Source organism: Sus scrofa, chromosome 15 (genome assembly GCF_054392235.1).
Source record: "Sus scrofa isolate SSC_HxYL_T2T_F1_AM1 chromosome 15, Sscrofa_HxYL_maternal_Yorkshire_Landrace_v2.0, whole genome shotgun sequence".
NCBI classification, from domain to species: domain Eukaryota; kingdom Metazoa; phylum Chordata; class Mammalia; order Artiodactyla; family Suidae; genus Sus; species Sus scrofa.
The window spans coordinates 92,285,055-92,310,822 of record NC_139397.1 but is presented as its reverse complement, the minus strand read 5'-3'; the positions used below and the strand labels follow the sequence as shown (position 1 = coordinate 92,310,822).

The window sequence follows — 25,768 nt, the reverse complement described above, 5'->3', positions numbered from 1 at the left end:
AACAAACAAAAAAGAGATTAAAGAAACAATAAAAAATAATGCATGAACCCTGACTGGATTCAGCTTTATTTATTTATTTAAGCACAAGACTTCCTAGAACCAGGGAAAGCAAAAAATTAAATTATACCAAAGAATTACCATTAATTTTCTTAGGTGTGATAATGGTGTTATGGTTATACATGTTAATATTCTTCATATATTCGGTCACGTGCTATGAGCAAACTGTCATGATGTTCAGAAACCTATTTTCAAATAATTCAGCAAAAATACACATATATTAAAGCATATATGGAAAAACATTAATTGCTAAATCTAAGTGTAGGAGATACAGAGAGTATTATCCCATTATCTTAACTTTCCTGTGTTTGCAAATTTTTATAATGAAAATTGAAGGGAAAAAAAACAAACCTGGGCAATAACAGCAAAATGCTAAGATTTCAAAAAGCTTAGAGATTTGGAATCATAGATATCCATTAGTTTGCTATATATCTTTTGTACATCTTTTGTATGGATTTCATAATAAATGAAGTAACCTCAATATGTCTAGACTCTTTAACTTAAAAATTCCCAACTACTGCATCTCTAATATTTAAAAATGTTTGGAAGTCTATAGAAATTATTAAAAATTAATTTCAAACTACTGCTTCTAATGTATATAGCACTTTGGTAATAATGGGTAAAGAAACAAGTATAGAGAAAAAGACACAAATAATGAACAAGAAAAGTGTCATAAGCTTAGTTATGATAACTATTTCTATAATTTGGATCGGCCCTCTTCCAATTTGGACAACCACTGTTATCCAAATTAGTGAGGTTTTACTATTTTAACATGGAATTTAGCCCACAGAAGATAGGAACTAAAAGAAAAAGAAAGCAGGAGTTCCCACTGTGGTGCAGTGGGTTAAAGGATCCAGAATTGCTGCAGGTGCAGTATGGGTCACAGCTGTGGCTCAGATTCAATCCTACCTCAGGAACTTCCACATGCCATAAGTTTGGCCATTAAAAAAGAAAAAAAACCGACTAATATGCCAAGGTTACAAAGCTGGTAAAAGTAATGAGTTTAAGGCCGAATCAACCTGACATATATACACATATAGGAGAACACATACAAAGTGCAGTTACATCAGTAAATCAAGAGAATAAACAAGCAAACAAAATATTAAGCAAGAGGAGGAAGATGAAATAAATTATAAGCATAAAATTGGTTTATAAAATTCTTAAACGTTACTGAGAAATATTTGGTGACAGAGGAAAATGTTCATAATGTACATGCAGTTAAGTGAAGAGAGCATGACACTGTGATGTCAATTTTAGAAAATAATATAAATGACTATATGATTTTAAAAACTAGAAAAAAAATCCCAAATACAGAAGTAATTATGCTGTGAGATTAGGCTTATAGGTAATTTTAATTCTTATATTCTTCTACTTTTCAAAATTTCTGCAAAATATCCATTATTTCAATAGAGAAATATAAAAACTGAAATAATTTAAAATAAGCACTAGAGTTCCCTGGTGGCTCATTGGGTTAAGGATCCAGCACTGTCATTGCTGTGGCACAGGTTCAATCGCTGGCTCAGGAACTTCCATATGCCACAGGTATAGCTGTTTGAAAAAAAAGAACCCAAATTAATAGAAAGACATTCTTGCTATTAGAAAGACTCAACAATGTAAGGATGTTGATTCTTCCTATATTAAACTTAAATTTTAATAGGATCTCAATTTTTAAAAAAATTAACAAAACACTTCTTTGGAACTTGATAAAATGTTCATTTAGAAGAATAAACATTAGAGGAAACTTAGGAAAACGTAAGAGCAATGAGTGGGACCTAGTCACACTATATATTAACCACAAAATTTACTGTAATAGTATACTAATGGCTCAGCGGGGAAAAAAGGCCCCAGAATAAACCCAAGAATATATATAATACTTTAGTATCATATAATAAATTTCAGCAGTTCTCCTGTAGTGTGGTGGGTTAAGGATCCAGTGTTGTCAATGCAGCAGCTTGGGTCGCTGCTGTGGCATGGGTTTGAGCCTGCCTTGGGAAATTCCACGTGCCATGGGCAACCCCCCCACCACCCCTGCCAAATAAAATTAAATAATTATTGAAAAGACAACAAACTGGCAAGGAGTGAACCGGCTAAACTATCTGGAAAAGTGGAAAGCTGGATTCCTACCCTATGCCTTATTGAAATTAAGATTCAAAGAATTCAACTAACAAAATTAAAAAAAATTTTTTTTTAAATTTTTTCGTCTTTTTGCCATTTTCTTTGGCCACTCCTATGGCATATGGAAGTTCCCAGGCTAGGGGTCGAATCAGAGCTATAGCTGCCAGCCTACACCACAGCCACAGCAATGCGGGATCTGAGCCACGTCTGCAACCTACACCACAGCTCACGGCAACACCGGATCCCCAACCCACTGAGCAAGGCCAGGGATCAAACCCGCAACCCCATGGTTACTAATTGGATTCGCTAACCACTGAGCCACAACAGGAACTCGACTAACAAAATTTTTTAAATAATTAAAATAATAAACCTTTTCGTAATATTAAAGCAGGGAGAACCTTTTTATAAGTCACAGTGAAAACTCATAAAAGAAAAAGAAATTTCCCTAAAAAAGTTTTGGAAGTCCCCACTGTGATGCAAAGGAAACAAATTTGACTGGTATCCATAAGGATGAGGGTTCGATCCCTGGCCTCACTCAGTGGGTTGAGGATCCAGCACTGTCATGAGCTGTGATGTATGCCACAGACATGGCTTGAATTCTGCATTGCTGTGGCTGTGGTCTAGGCTGGCAGCCTTAACTCCGATTAGACCCCTATCCTGGGAACCTCCATATGCTTCAAGTGAAGCCCTAAAAAGCAAAAATAAATAAATTAAGTAATTTTTTAAAAAAAGTTTTAACTTCTACATAACAAATTTACAAAAGTCAGAACAGGGAAAAAAGGAGTTCCCTTGTGGTATGGAGGGATTAAGGATCAGGCATTGTCACATGCCTCAGGTGTGGCCAAAAAAAAAAACCCAGGGAAAAAAGTATCTGCAACATGTAACAAAAGAAAGACTGATTCTTTTAGAATATGATTCTTTTTTTTCTTTTTCTTTTTCTTTTCTATGGCATGGCATATGGAAGTTCCTAGGCTAGGGGTCAAATCAGAGCTGCAGCTGCCAGCCTACACCACAGCCACAGCAACACCAGATCTGAGCTGTATCTGTGACCTATAACACAGCTCACACGAATGCTAGATCCTTAATCTACTGAGCAAGGCCAGGGATCGAACCTCATGGATACTACTCAGGTTCATTACTGCTAAGCCACAAAGGGAACTCCAGAATGTGATTTTTTTAGAATATGCTTCTCTTAGAATTAAAAATCAATTTTAATTATCAAATCAAAAAAATGGTCAAAAACAGTGGGAAAAACTCAGAAAATAATAGGTGTTTGCAAGGATGTGAAGAAATTGGAACTTTTGTGCATGGATGGTGGGAATGTAAAATGGAGCAGCAACTGCTACCTAAAATAGTACAGAGGTTCCTCAAAGAACTAAAAAGAAAATTACAATTATAATCCAGGAATCCTACTTCTGGGTATGAATCCAAAAGAATTAAAAGCAGGATCTCAAAGAGATATATGTACACCCACAGTCATACCAGCATTATTCACAACAGCCCAGAGGTGGAAGCAACTCAAGTATCCATAAATGGATGCCAGGGAGTTCCCATTGTGGTTCAGCAGAAACAAATCTGACTAGCATCCATGAGGATATGGGTCTGATCCCTGGCCCCATTATGAGCTGTGATGTAGGTCGCAGATGCAGCTCGGATCTGGCATTGCTGTTGCTGTGGCACAGGCCGGCAGTTGCAGCTCTAACTGACCCCTAGCCTGGGAACTTCCACATACTGCAGCTTGGGCCCTAAAAAGACAAAAATAAATAAATAAATAAAAAAACTTTAAAAATTAAAAACATAAATGGATTAATGAATAAACAAAATGTGGTATTTTCTATATATAATGGATATTATTCAGCCTTAAAAAAGGAAGAAAATCCTGCCAGGTGCTACAATGTGGATAAATCTTGAGAATATTATGCTTAATAAAATAAGCCTGTCACAGAAGACTTCCACTTATATAAGGTATCTAAGGAATCTAATGTAGTCAAATTCCAGAAACAAAAAATAAAACAGTGTTAGAGAGGGAAAACAGGGAGTTTTTTTAATGGGCAGTTTCAGTTTTGCAAGATGAGAAAGTTCTGGAGATGAGTTGCACAACAACGTGAATATACTAAACACTATTGAATTGCACACTTAAAATGGTAGAAATAGTTAAGTTTTAAGTCATGGGGTTTTCACTACAATTGCAAATTAAAACAGGAAGGTACAACTCAACAGCAAAAAAAAAACAAACAAACAAACAAAAAAAAAACAAACCCAACTGTAAAATGGGCAGAAGACTTGAACAGACATTTCTCCAAAGACACACAGATAGCTAACAGGCACACAAAAAAATGTTCAACATCACTAAGTCTTAGAGAAATGCAAATCAAAACTACAATGAGGAGTTCCCGTCATGGTGCAAAGGAAACGAATCCAACTAGGAACCAAGAGGTTTCGGGGTTGCTCCCTGGCCTTACTCAGTGGGTTAAGGATCCAGCATTGCCATGAACTGTGGTGGGTGTAGATTGCAGACATGGCTCGGATCTGCCATTGCTGTGGCTCTGGCGTAGGCCGGCAGCAACAGCTCTGATTAGACCCCTAGCCTGGGAACCTCCATATGTCGCTGGTGTGGCCCTAAAAAGACCAAAAAAACTACAATGAGGTACCACTTCATACCAGTCAGAATGGCCATCATGAATAAGACTACAAATAACAAATGCTGGAGAGGGTGTAGACAAAAGGGAACTCTTGTACACTGTTGGTGGGAATACAAATTGGTACAACCATTATGGAAAACAGTATGGAGGTAGCTCAGAAAAGTAAATATAGAACTACCATATGATCCAGCAATCCCATTCCTGAGCATATATCCCAACAAAACTTTCCTTGAAAAAGACACATACACTCGCATGTTTATTCCAGCACTATTCACAATAGCCAAGACATGGAAACGGCCTAAATGTCCATCAACAGATGAATGGATGAAGAAGATGTGGTATATATACACAATGGAATACTACTCAGCCATAAAAAAGAACAAAATAGGAGTTCCCGTTGTGGCGCAGTGGTTAACGAATCCGACTAGGAACCATGAGGTTGCGGGTTCGGTCCCTGCCCTTGCTCAGTGGGTTAACGATCCGGCGTTGCCGTGAGCTGTGGTGTAGGTTGCAGATGCGGCTCGGATCCTGCGTTGCTCTGGCTCTGGTGTAGGCCGGTGGCTACAGCTCCGATTCAACCCCTAGCCTGGGAACCTCCATATGCCGCGGGAGCGGCCCAAGAAATAGCAACAACAACAACAACAAAAGACAAAAAGACAAAAAGACAAAAAAAAAAAAAAAGAACAAAATAATGCCATTTGCAGCAACATGGATGGAATTAGAGACTCTCATTCTGGGTGAATTAAGTCGGAAAGAGAAAGACAAATACCATATGATATCACATATCTGGACTCTAATATATGGCACAAATGAACCTATCTACAGAAAAGAAACTCATGGACTCAGAGAAAAAACTTGTGGCTGCCAAGAGAGAGGGAAAGAGTGGGATGGACTGGGATTTTGGGGTTAATAGAAGTAAACTATTGCATTTGGAGTGGACAAGCAATGAGACCCTGCTATATGGCACAGGGAACTATAATCATTTATGATGGAACATGATGGAGGATAATGTGAGAAAAAGAATGTATACATACATATATATAAAAATAACTAGATCACTTTGCTGTACAGCAGAAATTGACAGAACATTGTAAATCAACTATAATAAGAATTTATTTAAAAAAAACAAGCTACATTTCATCCATCATAGGGGTAGGATATTTTTTAATGAAAATATGCAACATTAACTAGGGTATTGTTAAAAAGGCAAGCTTAAAAAAAATCTGGGGTTAGAGTTCCGGTCGTGGCTCAACGGTTAATGAATCTGACTAGCATCCATGAGGACTCAGGTTCAATCTCTGGCCTTGCTCACGGGGTTAAGGATCTGGCGTTGGCATGAGCTGTGGTGTAGGTCTCAGAAGCAGCTGAGATCCCACGTTGCTGTGGCTGTAGCATAGGCCAGCAGCTATAGCTCCGACTGGACCCCTAGCCTGGGAACCTCCACATGCCCTGAGTGCTGCCCTAAAAAGCAAAAAAAAAAAAAAAAATCTGGTGTAATAAGCATAGGTACTTCTTGGAAAGGCAATTTAGCAACAACTGCTGAAGTAGAATATGTTCATATACCTTTGATCTAGCAAAGTAAGTGGTTCTTAAACAGAGATAACTTTATGAGAGACCCTCAGGGGATGTGGCAATGTCAGAAGACATTTTTCACAACTGGAGGGAACAGTTACTGGAATCTACTCAACAGACCAGCGATGCTGCTAAACATCCTATAAACATCCTAAGACGTACAGAATAACAAAGAATTATCCAACCCAAGAAAAGAATTACCTAACCCAAAATGTCTAAAGTGCTGAAGTTGAAAAACTCCAAACCAGCATTTCAGCCACACATTCTATGGATCACATACACCAGGATATTTACTGGAGAATTACTTTTTTGTTTGTTTTGTTTTTTAATTTTATGGCCCACACATGCAGCACATGGAAGTTCCCGGGCCAGCAACCTAAGACGCCACAGATGTGGCAATGACAGATCCTAAATCCACTGCACTGGGTAGGAGATTGAACCAGCAATGCCAAAGAGACAAGCCGGATCATTAACCCACTGTGCCACAATGGGAATTCCTGCAGACAAATTCTTAACCCACTGCGCCACAATGGGAATTCCTGCAGACAAATTCTTAACCCACTGCATCACGGCAAGAACTCCGAGAATTACTTTTAATAGCAAAAGAGAAGAAGCAAATCTATCGATAGAGAATACTTAAATAAGTTATGATATAGTCAAACCATACTACATAATTTAAAAGAATGAGGAGACTCTATATGTAGTTACAAGTAATGATATTCAAGACACTGCTAAGCTAAATAACAAACAGCTTTACAAGAGGTGCCTGGTTTATGAAAAAAGAAAAAAAACCTAGATGAGTATTATTTTTTTTTGTTCTTTTCAATGGCTGTATCCCCAACATATGGAAGTTCCTGAGCCAGCAACTCAATCTGAGCCACAGCTGCAACCTACACTGCAGCTGTGGCAATGCTGGATCCTTTAACCCACTGTAGGCTGGGCCAGGGATTGAACCCATGCCTCCACAGTGACCCAAACCACTGCAGTTGGATTCTTAACCCACAGCAGGAACTCCAGTATTAACTTTTTAGTGAGGCATCAGATCATTGTTACCTTTTCTGTATTTGTTATGTTTGCACTGCTTTAAATAAAAGCAGCTAACATTTTTTGAGAATTTTTAAGTCAAGTTGTTTAAGCACTTTACCTGTATTTAACCTCATATTTAATCTTTACAATCACTATAAAGTAAGTACTATTAACCCCATTTTAAAGATGTGAAAATTAGGAGTTCCCTGGTGGCCTAGCAATTAAGAACTTGGCATTGTCACTGCTGTGGCTTGGGTTACTGCTGTGGCTTGGTCCCTGGCCCAGGAACTTCCATATGGTGTGGGCACAGCCTAAGTAAATAAATAAATAAAGTTTTAAAATTAAAAAAAAAAAAAGATATGAAAACTAAGTAATGGAACCAGATTTCATGCACACACAATTATTTTATAAATAGCTTTACTGTGGTGTAATTTACATAGCATACACTCAATTGTTTTAAGTATACAATTCAACGATTTTTGGTAAATTTAGAATTGTGCAACCACTACCACAATCTAAGTTTAAAACACTGCCATCACTCCCAAAAGAAATCTCATGCCCATCTGCAGTCATTCTGTTCCCATCCTCAGATCCAAGCTACCACTAATCTTTCTGTCTCTATGGATTTGCTTTTTCTGAACATTTCATACAAATGATCACACAGTATGTGGGGGGGGAATGCCTGATTTTTTTCACTTTAGAATGTTTCTGAGGTTCATCCATGCTGTAGCATGTATCAGACCTTCATTCCTTTTTTAATGTAAAATAGTATTCCAACATATAGATATACCATACTTTGTTTGACCATATACCAGTTGACTGATATCTGGGCTATTTTTTGGCTCCTGTGAATAATATTGCCATGAACATTCATGTACAAGTTTTTGCATGGACATACATTATCATTTCTCTTGGGTTTCACTTCTCTAGGTATTTTGGGCTATCTAGGAGTTGCATTGTTGAGTCATACCGCAAATACATGTTTTAACTCTTTGTTGCCATCAGGAATACATGTTTTTCCACATCCTCACCAATACTTACTATTATTTTCATAAGCAAAAAAGTAAAGGTAAAAATTTTTAAGACGCTGAAACCACTTATACCTGTCACATTTTGCCACATGGTACTGTCTATATGTAAACTCTGCCACCTCTCAAACAGCTACCCACTCCATGACATAAATCAAGACAATAAAATCTGAATGTGTCCAATAAGTGCAGAAAATTAAACATTAAACTGCAATAAACAATATAATACACTATACAAATGAGTGCAATAAACTGCTCTTACATAAAATTCTACTTCAAAATTTAAAAGATTATATATACACACATAGTACATACTACTACTACTTAGAAAAGGCATACATACCTAATTTTAGTTCAATTGCTGTGTTGGTATTACATTTGTATTCTGCAAGTTTCTTCTCAACTGCACTCTTGTATTCAACCAAAAATTTCTCCATAGCACCAAATCCTGAGAAAAAGGTTTTTAAAAAGTCTCGTTGGAAGTAGTTAAATGGTCAAACCTACAAACAGGGTTCTTATTAGAAGTGGAATAGAGGTAAGACTTAAAACATGTGAATAGATCACAGATCTCCATATACTCCTAGGTAAATGTACTGAGTGTGACTGTCTCATCATAAAACTGAAAAAACATCACTTTTGAGATACAGGCTTATGAACTAGACCTGCTTTACATAAAAGAGTAAACTTGAAAAATAACATGACAGTCTACTGACATTTCTGAATATTTAATACTAATATAAAAATACCTGCTAGGATTTATACCTAAGTAGCCTTTTTAAAACAAATATAAAAGGATGCCATTGCTCTACTAAGAATCAAAGTGAGAATGTATTTATAATACATTACAGCTTTTTATTTCGATATATTAGAAAAATTCTACCTGGAGTACTTCCAGATCAACTATTACAAAATCAACAACTAATAATGCATAGACAGATGATCTCAGGAAGGATACACAAGAAACTGGTAACCACTGTTATTTCTAGGATAAAAGAGAAGGAATGGGGACAGGGTTAGGAAAGAAAATTTTAAATGTATTAACAAAGTTTTTTTTTTAAACTATGTGCACAAAGTCACAGACTACTGGAGTACCTAAATGATCTCACTTCACGTGGCTACCCATCAACGTAATAACAATTAACAATGGAATAAATCATCATCAAGAGAAACTTTCAAGCAACAATGACAGTAAATCACCTGAATGATCACAAAAATTAGGGAAAATTCAGGAAAAAAAGGTGATGAGCAGAAATAAAAAAATGGGGTACAATGACACACCATAAACCTCAGTAATTGAATAAAAGCACATACCCAGAACATGGGCAACACCTGAAGCAAAATAGATAAACGGTTTGGAGTCAATTGTTTGATTCAAACCAGGCTCCACCATTTACTTACTAGATCTGTGAACTACAACACATTAGTTTTCTTCTCCGACCCCAGTCATAAATATTAGTTTAATCCTCATAATTCTATAAGACAAGTAGCTACTATATCAGCCCCATTTCATACTCAAAAGCTCAGGCTTTTTAGAAAGAGATCCGGTTGCTTAAAGGGCACCCAATTACCAAATGGCGGGGCTGAGATTCAAATTTAGGCATAATTCTTATAATAGGTATACCCTGTGCAATACACATCCCCCCAACTCTGTTACTGCACCAGTATATCCCCAAATCCTACAGTCTCTATCTGGTAGAAGAGCCCTTCCTTAAACTTCTGCAGAGCTCATCATGCCTGTCAATCCAGCACATCCATGAAAGTGTACTGAGACTACTATGAAGGCACGGGGTAAAAACTAACTTGAAAAGATATGTAACTGGGGGGAAAAAGCAAATACATCAAAACAGTCTTAATACACGTAAAAAATAACGGAATTATTAATTTATAGAATAAACACAAGAGAATCATAACAGGCGCACCCTAAAAGAGAAGTTTAGATGAAGGAAGAATGCGAGAATCACCTTTCTCAAAGGAAATCTAAATAGATCCTAGGAATACTAAGGTGTGAGAGATTAAGGAGACCATAACGAGACAATCAAGATTCAAATGAGAGCCTCAAGTCAGGGCAAGGCAGCAATGCAGTAGCACAGAAGCTGACTGTAGCGGAAGGTGGAGGGAGAACTGGAAAAAGAGGGTCTGAGCATTAAAGTCAGCTGGCGGGAACAGAACCAGACCAGTAGCAGAGGCAGCAATGGGCAAGGGGAACAAGAAGAAAAACAGGCCTCCAGGCATCTGGCACCTTACAAGCTCAATCGCGACGCTTCCTCCAGGCCTTTTCGGCCCCCGCAGGCGCCGAATTCCCCCCAGAAGGCGCAAAACCCAGAGCCGTTGGGGGCGGGGGCACGAACCTCGGAGACAAGGAGCTAGGCTAAGAGTTCCGCGCTTCAAGGCTAAAACAGGCCTTCTAGAACCCAGGCTAGAGCCCGAAAGTTCCAGGCGGGCACTGTCACCACCGTCTCGGCGTTCTTTCCCAAACCTGCCCTCCCCCTCCCCTTGGTAAACTTTTCCCGGGAACTTACCCGCCATTTCCGAGCTGCGAGCACCCGCGGCCGAGGTAGGACGAATCAACCCGCGCGCTCCCTGGCCGGAAGTGAGCGCACTTACTGACGCATTTCCCCCGCCCACCCTTGGCAGGTCGCTGGCCAATGAGAGGAGGACGTTTGAGGCGCGGCAGGGCGGAAGCCCCTCGAGAGGCGGGGCTAACGCCGCCGGGGAGGCTCCGACGGTTGCCTAGCCACCGCGAGCTCCACCAGCCCATTTGCAGGCCTGAATTGGGGGCGGGGGCTGCAAAGGGACGTTCTCTGCTGAGGCGCTCGCGGGCTCGAGGAGTTTCTTTGGTGTTGATTTGAGTAATATACATACCTTATGGCTGTTTTCTGTTCCTCCCTAATGATGTTTTGGAGACTGGTAGAAAAACTTTCCCTTTGGCCTGGACAGTAGATCACAGCACCTGAGCCCTAGTTTTACAGGTAAAATATAGGGATTGAGTTTTACTTGTGGGAGAAATTTTCAGTTGTTTTGTGTATTCCTGTTTTTGCCAGAAATACTTATTTAACATCGTTTTTCTTTTCTCTCATGTTCTTTTAACAGTATGTACACAGGGTGATATTTAGGTACTTGTCTTTCACTTTTTAAGATTATTAGGCAACAGTTTAGTGCACCGAAATTGCTACCTAATAATATCTCAGGTTACCTGTTCTGGTTCTCCATGTTTCGAGTCCTCGTGGCCTAAACCACATCACAGGATGCTGCCTGATTTGGACCATACGATTCGTTAGTATTTAGTAACTGCTGAAAATATTTGACCCAGGGAATAAAACACTGTTTAGGTATCCAAAAATACTCCCACAATGTTGTCTGTGTACAAAATGCCTTGTCTCAAGAATATTGGTTAATAGGTTTTATAATGATAATACTATAACTAAAGTGGACCCTTGGGATGATAATCTAGAACTAATGCACTCCCTCATTTTAATGATGAGGAAACTAAAGCCCAGAAAAGAGAAACTACCCAAATTCACACTCAATATACAGCTTGCACCAGAGCCCAGCTCTCAGGATGCTCAGCTCAGCATTTGACTACATGGAGCCAGCCCTCCTGAAGATAAAGATCAGAAAAGATACTGAGAATGCACAGATCCTTTTCCTTTAAACCTTAATGTTAAGAAAACTGAAATCAGTGTCGCTAATGACATTATGGATCAAAAAAGGAGAACAATTTTTTATATAAACACATTTCAAAAATGGCAAGCTTCATTTTTTCCAAAACTTATTTGTAGATAAGTCAATAGCTGACAAGCATTTATGATCCTTAAAATAAGAAATCAAGAGGTGAGCTCTCATTATGAAAGGAACCCGATGAGGATCCATGAGGACTCAGGATTGATCTCTGGCCTCCCTCAGTGGGCCAAGGATCCGGCATTGCCCTGAGCTGTGGTGTAGGTGGCAGATGTGGCTCCACTCCCATGTTGCTGTGGCTTGGTCTGGCAGCTGTAGCTCCAATGTGACCCCTAGCCTTGGAACTTCCAAATGCCATGGGTGTGGCCCTAAAAAGCAAACAAACAAACAAAAATGGAGGGATTTGTCTTAACTGCAGCAAATCTGAAACAGATTTTATGACTTTATGTGACTATGGTTAGTTGTAGGGAAGAAATGTGATGAAACAATAGATGATAATATGAATAAGAAATGAGATGAATATGAATAAGAAATATTATGAACCTTTATATTGTGTGACTAACATTTAGTATGATCTGTTTGCAGAACTGAAGCTACAGTTTTAAATCATCCTAGTCTTAGAACTGTCCACACTTTTTTATTAAAAATGTCACATAATACATTTTAGCTAGTTTACCTGAAAGATAAAAGAATGACTTCTTGGAGTTCCTGTGTGGTTCAGTGGTAACAAACCCAGCTAGTATCCTAGAGGATGCAGGTTCACTCCCTGGCCTCGTTCAGTGGGTCAACAATCTGGCTTTGCCATGAGCTGTGGTATAGTCACAGATGCAGCTCAGATTCCATGTTGCTGTGGCTGTGGTGTAGGCTGGCAGTTGCAGCTCTGATTCGACTCCTAGCCTGGAACCTCCATATGCTACAAGTATGGCCCCCCCACCAAAAAAAAGACTTCTTTCAGAAATAGCATATTTTACTATTTATTTAATAGTAAAATTACCAAAAAGAAAAAAATACTTTTGTAGGGTTTTTCCCCCTCTTTTATAATTTATGTTACCTTATTCTGAAGGGGGATTTAGGAATTCCCTGGTGGCTCCATGAGTTAAGGACCTGGCATTGACACTGCTGTGGCTCAGATCGCTGCTATGGCATGGGTTCAGTCTCTGGCCAGGGAAGTTTTGCATGCTATAGGAGCAGCCAAAAAATAATAATAATAAAATAAACAAAGGGGATTTAGGAAGCGAATGTTACCACGGTAGAGTAAAATTTCTACAAAAGGAAAATGATGTCCTAATGTATATGAAAGAGGCAGCATAGTAGTATGGAAAGTTCAATGCCCTACTAGTCTCAGTTCTACTTTTTCATGATTGTATGACCTTGTTTCATCTATTAAGTGGAGATAATACCTTCCCAGTCATTACATTCAGTTCTTGTGAAAAATCAAATGGAACAATATTTAGGAAAGAGGTTTGTAAACTGTAAAATTCTATATTAATATTAGGCGGTATGATAACATTCATTCTAGAATATGAAATCTGAAAAAAGGCATTTTTCTCAATAAGAAAAGGTCATATTACACTATTAGGAATGAACAAGCAACCATAAGTTTGGTACAGGTTCAGGTGCATATGGACTAGTCGATTTTGCCATCCTTTCTTGAAATCTTCAAAAGGGATTTTTTTTAAAAACATGGTATTAAAGAAAAGGTTATTAAAAAGTAGATATAGAAAATCTGAGATCCAAAAGAAAAATGAAGTTATTTAATGTGTCTTTATTTCAAAATATATACCTCTCTACAGATAAATAACAGTAGCTAGTTAACTCATTTGTTTAGTTCATAGTGCAAATCATAGGGTAAATGACCATTATTCCTCTGTTTAAACTTTTTTACTATTGTTTTGTGTTGTTCCTTAAGGAGGAAGAACTTCAGGATAGGAGGAGAGTAAGAACACTTTATCAAAATCACTTTGATATAAATAAATAAGACTAAAAAATGGTGAAAATTATGACTAGAAATATTCATTTAAAACTGATATATATATATATATAGAGAGAGAGAGAGAGAGAGTGTGTGTGTGTGTGTGTGTGCGTGTGTGTGTGTGTGGTTATACCTGCAGCATATAGAAGTTCCTGGGCCAGGGATCAAACCCACACTACAGCAGCAACCCAAGCCACCGCAATGACAATGGCAGGTCTTTAACCTTCTGAGCCCCCAGGGAACTCCTAAACTGCTACATTGTTCCAGTCATTCTCCTTTTTTTTTCTTTTTGAATTGTAAAAATTTCAAAACATAAAATTTACTATCTTAATCACTTTTAAGCATATAGTTCAGTAGCATTAAGTATATTCACATTGTTGTGAAAGCTGTCATTCTAATGGATAGGTTTTCAGCCACTCCCTTTGTAACTTATTTACACATATCACTATGAAAAGCAAAACTCTTAACTTCCTATGATTTGGACAGAGTGAAGAGCTTTTATACCAGTTATGTAATGCTGTTACATGTTTAGTTCATAAGTCTGTTCCTTAAAAGAATTATAAAATGAAATAAAATTTAGCTTTATGGTAGTGTTTCTTCTAACTTTTTTTTACAAATCAGAATTTTTAGGGAATGTATATAGTTGTTAACAAGCTAAACCAACCAGTCACTGTGAAAATTAGTTAAAAGAATTCTTTCTGGAGTTCCCATCGTGGCGCAGTGGTTAACAAATCCAACTAGGAACCATGAGGTTGAGGGTTTGATCCCTGGCCTTGCTCAGTGGGTTAAGGATCCGGCGTTGCTGTGAGCTGTGGTGTAGGTCACAGATGCTACTCGGATCCCACGTTGCTGTGGCTCTGGTGTAGGCCAGTGGCTACAGCTCTAATTTGACCCATAGCCTGGGAAATTCCATATGCCGAGGGAGCGGCCCTAGAAAAGGCAAAAAGACAAAAAAAAAAAGGAAAAAAAATAGAATTCTTTCTGAATTTGTAATACAAAGCAAACCTGCATCATCAGGTGAGAAGCATGTGTTGGTAGGATCAGGATGCATGTAAAGAATAAAATGTTTATGTTTTTGTATCTTGATAAAATTAAATTTTGTTGTATATGAGACAGTTTATGTTACTATAGATGTTATTTTTAAATATAGTTTAAGAGCAAGTAAGATACTTTGATAATACAGAATCAAGAATTTTAGAGCAGGAGTTCCCGCTGTGGCTCAGGTGACCAACCCGACTAGTAACCATGAGGATGCGGGTTCAATCCCTGGCCTCGCTCAGTGGATTAAGCATCCAGTGCTGTCGTGAGCTACAGTGTAGTTCACAAATGCGGCTCAGATCTGGCGTTGCTGTGGCTGTGGTGCAGGCCGGTAGCTACAGCTCCGATTTGGCCCCTAGCCTCGGAACTTCCATATGCTGTGGGTGTGGCCCTAAAAAGAAAAAAAAAAAAAGAATTTTAGAGCAAAGCGATTTTAGAAATCTGGTAATCTAGTAATTGTCTTTTTTAATTTGGTATACATATGCATAAAAAGTTTTGCTCATATCTCCTTATAGACATCTAATATATTTTTACTACTGTTAATTCCCATGTTAAATATTATTATTTTAACTGTTAACTTTTAGGCAAAAAAGAGTATAAATACTAATTTTAGATATTTTCTACCCTAGTTGGTCACCTTGCACCCTTGAAGATCCTGACTTAAAAAACCCTTTGCTTGTGGTTTTTAAACAAGTAACTGATAAAACTGATTCTGTGGCCTAACTCTCTCAATTTGGTCCTGTGCTTCCCCACTTTTTTCTTTCCATTCTTGCTATATAGAAAGGGCTAATTTCCTTCATGAAATACTTTATCCCTGGTACAGTGGTTTCAAAGACAAGATCTTGTGGGATGTGGGTATTCTTGTAGACAAACCCAGATCATCAGCAGCCCTGGCTTTGCCAAGAGAATTTTGACTTGGATTTAAATCTAGCTTTCTGACAAAGCTCTAAGAAAACCTAGCTATTCCTCACCAGGAGCTTACCCTCTGCCTCCATACCTCTTTTTCTATCTTTCTGTCAGTTAAACACTGAAACATTTAGACACTAAACATAAGTTGCCATCTTCCCAAACACAGGCCTTATTTGGAATCTACTTACAGAGTCCAAGAGAGGTATTGGGTAAGTGGTACAGTGAATACAAAATCTTTTCCTCCTCTTCTCCTTGGGTTTCCCACAACAAATAGGCATGAGCCCATGTTGTTACTGCAGCAGCCCCACATTTTACCCCAAGTGAGGCTTTCATAGTCTTCTCCCCATTTTCTCTAGTTGGCTTTGTTGAGGCCTGCCTGTCATAGAAGGCTTGCCTCACTTTCTCATCTGTCCTCCTAGGGAATAATTATGAATCATCACCTTCTCCACTCTTAAGTCTTTGCACCTCTCATTGACAACTCCTCCAGAGCTGGAACTGTATGTGTTGTCTTCATGCCTGAGTTCTTCCTTGAAATGAGAACAAATTCTTTTTTTTTTTTTTTGGCTACAGAGTGCAGCAGTTTGTTGTGGGATCTCAGTTCCTAGCCTGGAGACTGAACCCAGGCCCCAGCAGTGAAACTCCTAACCATTAGACCAGCAAGAAACTCCCCAAGAATAAATTCTTTTAACTAGAATTTACTAAAGACTTTAAAGTTAACTGTCGTATTGAATAATTAATATTTAAGTTGGCCTATATCCTCCCTTCTTAAACCCACTCTCTGTTTTATCTCCCTCCTTTCCTCTGCCTGGCACTTAAGGACAATTCCTATATAAATGAAATTAACTATTTACTGCAATGCTGGGTTATATTTTAGTTTTATGAAATCTTACCTAGAAATCTTTTCTTTTTTCTTTTTTAGGGCTACACCCGCAGCGTATGGAGGTTCCCAGGCTAGGGGTCGAATCTGAGCTGTCGCCACTGGCCTACGCAACAGCCACAGCAATGCCAGATCCGAGCCATGTCTGTGACCTACACCGCAGCTCACAGCAGCACTGGATCCTTAGCCCACTGAGTAGGATCGAACATGCATCCTTTTTTTTTTTTTTTTTTGGCCTTTTCTAGGGCTGCTCCCTCAGCATGTGGAGATTCCCAGGCTAGGAGTCTAATCAGAGCTATAGCCACTGGCCTACACCACAGCCACGGCAACACAGGATCTGAGCCGTGTCCATGACCTAGACCACAGCTCACGGCAATGCCAGATCCTTAACCCACTGAGCAAGGCCAGGAATCGAACCTACAACCTCATGGTTCCTAATCAGATTCGTTAACCATGTGCCACATGGAAACTCCCAAACCTGCATCCTTATGGATGCTAGTCATATTCATTAACTGCTGAGCCATGACGGGAACTCCAAATCTTACCTAGAAATCTGAATGTTAACTTTAAAAAAAGTAATAGTCTCAATTAAGAACAAATATTTGGAGAAATGAAAACTTCCATTTTACCAAAAAAAAGAAAGAAAGAAAGAAAGAGAGAGAGAGAAAAAAAAAAAGGGAATTCTCTTGTGGCTCAGCAGGTTCAGGACCTGGTGTTGTCACTATAACAGCTTGGGTTGATGCTGTGGCACAGGTTTGATCCTTGGCCTAGAAATTTCTACATACCTCAGGCATAGCCAAAACAAACAAGCAAAAACTTTCATTTTAAGCAGTTATAAGAATAACCTCAAGAGATTTCTAAAATTTTTTTTTTAATTTTTTTTTTTGTCTTTTTTTTTTAGGGCCGCACCCACAGCATATGGAAGTTCCCAGGCTAGGGGTCGAATCAGAGAAGCAGCCACCAGCCTACACCACAGCTATAGCAACACCAGATCCAAGCCGTGTCTGCAACCTACACCACAGCTCCCGGCAATGCTGGATCCTTACCCACTGAGCAAGGTCAGGGATTGAACCTGCAACCTCATGGATACCAGTTAGATTCATTTTTGCTGAGCCAAGACAGGAACTCCATATATTAAAATATTAACAAATAATTATAATACGTTGTTATATAAGTTTTGTTAGGCCAGGATCACAAGAAAGACCAGAAAGAAATTCTGTTTTTAAAAAAATTTGTGGCTACACATCTACATTGTCCTTGGATATATAGAAGCCCTGCTGAGCTAAATTATATGTTTTTTTTGTTGTTGTTGTTTGGTAAAGATTTTTGCTATTTTTTCCTTTTCAAGTGGACTTTCAAGTTGTTTTATTCTCAGATTTGAACTTCACACTGTTCTTTTGAGTAAAATTCGCAGAAGGACTGCAGCAGGGAGACGGCAAATGTCCAGTTCATTTAAAAAGTATCAGATGATTTAATTATCTTGGGTTTTATTTTGCTTTATGTTAAATAAAATAAATTAGATAATATGTTTAAAGGCTAAAGACAATTTTATTTTCTATTAGGAGACTTAATTGTATATAGGTACATATCTAAGTACAAATGAAAAATTACAGAGTTATATGTTTAGCACATTATAACATGTTATCCATTTATTAACGATAGATAAATACTTATCTAAATCTTCATTGTGACAGATAAGAATAATAGCTGTAATTTGAAAGATCATTCTTTGGTGAGCCTTTCTTTGTTTTTATGCTACCTAGTTTATATATATTTCTCATTGGGGTCATATAGAGTTGAGATTTTTTTTAAATATAGCCATAAACTTTTTATCTCTTATTAGGCTTGGGTTAAGAAGAGAATAGGGCATTGCTAGGTATGAGATCAGTATGCCACAGGAAATTCTTGCCCCTTTCCAATGCAATAAAATATTCCAATGTGGAAGGAAGGCTTCATAAATTGGAGTCCTTGTATAAATATTACCAATGATGTTATGGAAATTGGAGTTAGAGATAAAATAGGTTAGGGTAGATGATTTCACACTGGGTGGGCCTGAAGGAAACTTTGCTAGAAGGCTCAAAGACATGTTCTCTGAAATATCTGCACTATTAACAACTATATGTATGGGCTCCCTGCAAACTAAAATGATTGCAGATAGTGGAAAAAGTGAAGCATAATACTCAATTTGTAATGGAAAAGGGAGGAACTGAGAGATCACATTCTGTTCAGTCTTTTTTGAAATACTGTGGTGTTAATCTCTGAAAAAAAACAAAACAACAAAAAAAGCCAAAAAATGTAATTTGTTAGTCCACAGAGGGTGGCCAGGTATCCATCATCTAACATGGATTTGTGTTATTTTACTTCTTAAAACAAATAAATGGCAAAAGGAGGTACGTATAATAGTAGGTTTGATTAGATGTGTGATCACTGCTGACTCTATGCAAAATTGTGATTTAGAGATATTCAATTATTTGCTCCTGGCTTTATTTAACATATTCAGTTATACTTGCCGTACACATACAGTTTCAAGTTCTGATTCATTCACTTAACATTATATCATAAACTGCATACTACTCTTACTTTTATGTGACCCAAGTTACTAAGCAATGCTGAACTTAGTGAGGATATAAACATAGAATGTATTTTTCTCTAGTCACTGTTGTCATTGTACTATGTTGAATACCCTTTCCCCTCAGGCAGATTCCATAGTTTTCTGGTCTTTTAAGTTACTCAAGTCTAACCTGGCCTAGTTTAAAACCTCAGTGTTTTATTTTATTTTATTTATTTGTTTATTTGTCTTTTTATGGCCGCACCCATGACATGGAGACTCCCAGGTTTGGGGTCCAATTGGAGCTGTAGCTGCTGGCCTATGCCACAGCCACAGCAACGCAGGATCCTTAACCCACTGAGTGAGGGCAGGGATCAAACCTGCAACCTCATGGTTCCTAGTTGGATTCGTTTCCTCTGTGCCACTCCTTTATTTTATTTCTTTTCTTTCCTTCTTCTTTTTTTTTTTTTTTTCTAGGGCCAGGCTGTGGATCAAATCCAAGCTGTAGCTGCCAGCCTACACCACAGCCACAGCAGTGCATGATCCAAGCCAGATCTGAGCCATGTCTGTGACCTACACCACAGCTCAGGGCAGCGCCGGATCCTGGACTCACTGATCGAGGCCAGGGATCGAAACTGCCTCTTCATGGATGCTAGTCAGATTTGTTTCCACTGCGCCACAAGGGGGAAGTCCAAAACTTCAATATTTTAAAACCCAATCCATTGCTAGCCAGACTCATAGCCACAGGAGACCTGAAATGAGAAAGGGGGGATAGCCAGTTTTTCACTTGTTCTCCCTCATCTCCCTAAAGATTGGGCTGAGGGGAGTGTCTAGTTCTAGGCTATTTTTCCTTTCTTTTTTCAAGTCCTCTGGTATTGGGGCTAGGAGTAAGAATGAAGGAGAAATGAATCTTGCTGTCTTCTGGTCGTCTCTGCTTCTCTGGCTGACGTTGACTGCCCTGGATTCTCTTACTACCTCTCACACAGCACGCATTCTTAATCCTTCAGTGAACAGAAACAGTTCCTGGACAAGGATGCTCTGGCACATTGTTGCTGTTGTTGACTTTGTTAGTAGTCCTCCCTTTTGGGTGGAGCATTACTCAAGCCCCAGTATCTTCCTAGTGTCACCTGACCTATCAGAAATTGATGTATTGTCTCCTGTGTAGCAATCAATGTTCCCAGTGCAATGGATACACATAGTCCTATCAGCTATCATATCATCCCAGGATAATGAAATTTAAAATGTTAACCCATGCCAATATTCTTCCTAAGGTGGGGATGGGATGGGGAGTGGGAATAATAAAACTATAGCTGTGATTGAACCCCCTTTCTGTAGGCGCCATGAGGCCGAAGTTGATCAACGTAACTTCCTTTTGAAACTCTTCGTTGCATGCCCCCATCCCTCTAAGTACCTTGACTGGGTCTAATTCCTTATCTAGTACAGTGCCTAAACCTTAATTCCCAAATGATTGGTATCCTCTATGAACTGAACTCTGTTGGATTGGCCAGGTTGCCTCATTTGGGTTTCAAACATAGTCGTTCTTGTCCTACTGTATAGCAGCAACTGAGTTTCCCTTTGATGATCAAGATTAATCACCTCGTGGGGCTGTGGTGACCCCTTTTCTGCCTTCAATTCTACAGTTCCAGGAGCCAAAAATAGCCACAGGGCTGTCTTAGTTTCCAACGCATCTGAACCTTGGTGATGTTTCCCTCTGGAAGCCTTACCCTCCTTGGATATAGGCCCACAAAAATTTCCTCAGTAGATTACTTGGTGTGAGAAGGAGAGGGCCATTTTTACCTCCTCTTCTAGTACATGGATTTGTATGTTCTGGTTACATGAGACCCTCTTTTTATCTCCAGTGTTCTGATATTTTATAATATGCCTTGGTATTGAACCTTTTTCATTCATTGTTCTGGTTACACAGAAGACACTTTGAAACTCAAAATTTATCTTTTGGATTTGGAAAATTCTTTTATTTTTTCCTTTGATAATTTCTTTTCTGTAATTTAAAATCTCTATTCTTTTTTCTGGAGATCCTGATAGCTAATGATTGGGTCCCCCTGGCTTAGATTTCTGTATTTAATATTCTTCTCCCTTTTTTGGTGTATTACCCTACTTTCTGGGAGATTTTCATAATATTTTTATTATAATCCTTTTACTAACCTTTTTATTACTACTTACTAGGTGTATAATGTTGGGAAACTTGCTTAATATCTCAGTCTGTTTCCTCATCTTTGACATGGAGATAATAGTGTGAGATAACCATACTTCACAGGGTTGGTTTGTTTGTTTGTTTTTTTTTTTTGAGGATAGAGTCAGATAAAATACTTAGAATATTGCCTGACACATAGTAAGTAATCAATAATAAATATCAGTTAATATTAGCTATTAATCAGTATCTTGTGAATTTGGCTAGCTTAAGTGATCCTTGTGCCATTTAGAAAATAATTTCTGCCCCATAGAACTGATGACCAGATCCTGACCTTGGTGACTTCACCACATTAGGCCTTTTTTGGGAAGACCTCACAGTTGGCCTTTGGCAATCATGCCTCTCTATCTCATTATGTCCTTTAAACACAACAATTTTTTAAGTCCCTTCTGCAGTGTTGCCTGTCTATCTGAATTTATTCTCTTATCAAGCATCTGCTATGTACCTAGCCCTGCGCTAATTGCTAGAGATACCAAGATTTTTGTTATATCTATTTCTTATTTACTTGTATTGAGCATCTACCATGCTTGAGAATCTATGTGAGTTCAGTCTATAGTAGCATTTTTATGTATTTATTTATTTATTTATTTAGTCTTTTCGTCTTTTTTTAGGGCTGCACCTACAGGGCCCCACCCAGGCTAGGGGTCCAATCAGAACTACAACCGCTGGCCTACTCCATAGGCACAGCAATGTGGGATCTGAGCCTTGTCTGCGACCTATACCACAGCTCACAGAAATGCCAGATCCTTAACCCACTGAGCGAGGCAGGGATCGAACCTGTGTCCTCATGGATGCTAGTCACGTTCGTTAACTGCTGAGCCATGACGGGAACTCCAGTTGAAGCATTTTTAAAGTATGGGTCATAAAATCAATTCAGTGTGTTGAGACTAGAATTAGAAAAAAAGAAATAGAATAGTACAGAACAGTTAATACCAGAGTATATTGCATGTAATAAAGTTTAGTGTTGCTTCATGAAATTTTTTTTTTCAGTGTGTATCAGGGTTGTGATAAAAATGTATTTTTTACTATATAAGTCTGGGTCAAAAAATTTTTTAATGTAATTTTTATTTTTTTCCATTTTAGCTGGTTTACAGTGTTCTGTCAATTTTCTACTATATGGCAAACTGACCCAGTTACACATACATGTATACATTCTTTTTTCTCACATTATCATTCTCCATCATAAGTGACCAGACATAGTTCCCAGTGCTACACAGCAGGATCTCATTGCTAATTCATTCCGAAGGCAATAGGCTGCATCTATTAGCCTCAAGCACCCCATCCATCGCACTCCATCCCCTTCCCCCTTGGCAACCACAAGTCTATTTCCAAGTCCATGATTTTCTTTTCTGTGGAACGGTGCATTTGTGCCATATATTAGATTCCAGATATAAGTGATATCATATGGTATTTGTCCTTCTTTTTCTGATTCCCTTCACTCAGGATGAGAGTCTCTAGTTCCATCCATGTTGCTGCAAATGGCATTATTTTGTTCTTTTTTATGGCTGAGTAGTATTCCATTGTGTATATATACCACACCTTGCTAATCCAATCATCTGTTGATGGACATTTGGGTTGTTTCCATGTCTTGGCTATTGTGAATAGTGCTGCAATAAACATGCGAATGCATGTGTCTTTTTCAAGGAAAGTTTTGTCCGGAATAGATGCCCAAGAATGGGATTGCTGGGTCATATGGTAATTCTATGTGTAGTTTTCTAAGGTACCTCCATACTGATCTCCATAGTGGTTGTACCAGCTTACATTCCCACCAACAGTGCAGGAGGGTTCCCTTCTCTCCACACCCTCTCCAGCATTTGTTACTGTGGACTTAACTAATGATGGTCATTCTGACTGGTGTGAGATGGTATCTCATGGTAGTTTTGATTTGCATTTTTCTAATAATTGGTGATGTTGAGCATTTTTTTATGTGCTTGTTGGCCATCTGTGTATCTTCCTTGGTGAGTCAAAACAATTTTAAAAGTACTGGTTGAAAAAACAATAAGCAAAGAGGTATTTACAGCACAATGTGATAATTTTTTCCCCCTTTTTGTCAGCCCTGAGGCATACAGAGTTCCTGGGCCAGGGATCAGATCTGAGCCATAGTTGTGGCCTAAGCTGCAATTGCAGCAACACGGGATCCTCAACCCACTGGGCCCGGTTGGATTGATCCTAAACCCAAGACTCCCAAGATGCTGCCAATCCCGTTGCACCACAACAGGAACTCCATGGATGCATGCATCTTTTTGAATTACAGTTTTGTCTGGATGTGTGCCCAGGAGTAGGTTTGCTGGATCCTATGGTAATTCTTTTTTTTTTTTTTTTTTTTTTTTTTTTGTCTTTTGTCTTTTTTGTTGTTGTTGTTGTTGTTGTTGCTATTTCTTGGGCCGCTCCCGCGGCATATGGAGGTTCCCAGGCTAGGGGTTGAATCGGAGCTGTAGCCACCGGCCTACGCCAGAGCCACAACAACGCGGGATCCGAGCCGTGTCTGCAACCTACACCACAGCTCACGGCAACGCCGGATCGTTAACCCACTGAGCAAGGGCAGGGACCGAACCCGCAACCTCATGGTTCCTAGTCGGATTCGTTAACCACTGCGCCACAACGGGAACTCCTCCTATGGTAATTCTAATTTTAGTTTTCTGAGGACCCTCCATGTTGTTTTCCATAGTGGCTGCACCAGCTTACCTTCCCACTATCACTGTTGGAGGGTTCCCTTTTCTTCACACTCTCTTCAGCATGTGTTATTTATAGACTTTTTGGTGATGGCTATTCTGCCAGTATGAGGTGGTACCTCATTGTAGTTTTGATTTGCATTTCTCTAATAATTAGTTATGTTGAGCATCTTTTCATATGCCTATTTGCCATCTGTATGTCTTCTTTGGAAAAATGTCTATTTAGATCTTCTGTAGTTAACTCTTTTTATATATAACTTTGTTATTATCCAATGTGACATCTTTTGAAGTACAAAGACTATACCATGGTGAAGGTCTTTTATGACTATTTCATTTTCATGTAGTTTCTTTCTTTCTTTCTTTCTTTTTTTTTTTTTTTGTCATTACCTTAAGGTGGTATCCTATTGCTCGGCTACTGGGAATGAAAGATGCAGGGTACTACTTTGACTGAGACCTTTTAACAGTTCTAGGTCAAATTCCTTCTATGTTCTCAACTTCTCATCTCTTCCAATCAAAAGAATGCCAGCGATTCTACTATTCTGCCCATATTTCCTCCTCGATTTGTCTCTTTCCACAAGGTCGAACTCTTCTCTAGATCTAGCTCTTTCATGCTGTTTCTCCAGAACCTTATAACTTAAACTTCCAGATTATTCTTCTGGACAGTACAGTTTTATGGTGATCAATATTACGTTAAATTACAATATTCCTTTATGGCAATTCTTCAGGAGTTTCAGTTCCCAGCTTCTTTGTCTTGAGATTTGTGGCCCTCTCTTCCTAAATAAGTCCTTTCTTTAGGTCTCCCACTACAAACCTGCTCTCCCCGTTTTTGAAACTCCCTACTCACTGGGGTTGATTTCATTCTAGGATGTGTTCTCCTTTGCCCAGCAGTGCAATGCAAGGACACAGTGACCCACTGCAGGATATTTACTACCAGAGTCTTGAATTTCTCAGTCTAGATTTATGCCCTACATACCTTTTAGCAGAGGAGTTCCAGGTTAGGTGTCAGATTCCAAGTCCAGTTTTTTCTAAGGTTTCTGTGGTATGTTATGCAAATATACTTCCACATTCTTCCTCTAGTTTTCCTGTGGGTAACTGTTAGACCAAACAAATACACACAGAAATATATATAACTCCCAAGGACATATAATTACTGTCTCAATCCATGTTATGGAAAACATTTTTTCCTTAATGCAATACAGTTTTCACAGATTTCTCTGCTGATACTAGATATATTATTTGTTAAGCAGTTTCAGTTTTTCCCCTACTTTCCAACCATGCACAGAGGCCCTTCAGTATTTAAGAAACAAGTCCCATTACAATTTCTAGGCAAACAACAGAATTACATAACTAGATAATCACCTTTAGTATAAAAGACCTGGCACAATTTTCCACAGTGTTTTATTATGAAAAATTTCAAAAGTATAC

The 25,768-nt window shown here is 38.6% G+C and overlaps 2 protein-coding genes across 11 annotated transcripts in view; one reads left to right on the top strand and one right to left on the bottom strand.

The window, feature by feature from the left end:
* Positions 1–11,006, bottom strand: part of HAT1 (histone acetyltransferase 1) — a 57,947-nt gene extending 46,941 nt beyond the window's left edge. For 2 of the 5 annotated variants that reach the window (XR_014829545.1, XM_084999510.1), the window contains exons 1-2: positions 10,960–11,006; positions 8,784–8,940 (exon numbers count right to left, since the gene is read on the bottom strand). Coding sequence is in view for 4 of the 5 variants with exons in the window: in XM_084999510.1 (XP_084855636.1) it covers positions 8,784–8,877 (94 nt within the window). In the remaining variant the exon portion in view is untranslated. Of the gene's footprint in view, positions 1–8,783; positions 8,941–10,788 lie in introns of all 5 variants that reach the window. The other 3 variants (XM_084999511.1, XM_003483674.5, XM_084999512.1) reach the window with 3 other exon arrangements.
* The window catches only part of SLC25A12 (solute carrier family 25 member 12), a 204,055-nt gene that overhangs the window by 65,958 nt on the left and 112,329 nt on the right, over positions 1–25,768 (top strand). For 2 of the 6 annotated variants that reach the window (XM_021075518.2, XM_084999508.1), the window contains exon 1: positions 11,129–11,409. The exons of 3 other annotated variants lie outside the window; for them this stretch is intronic. The gene's annotated coding sequence lies outside the window, so the exon portion shown is untranslated. Of the gene's footprint in view, positions 1–11,128; positions 11,410–25,768 lie in introns of those variants that run through there. One more of the 6 variants, XM_084999507.1, reaches the window with a different exon arrangement.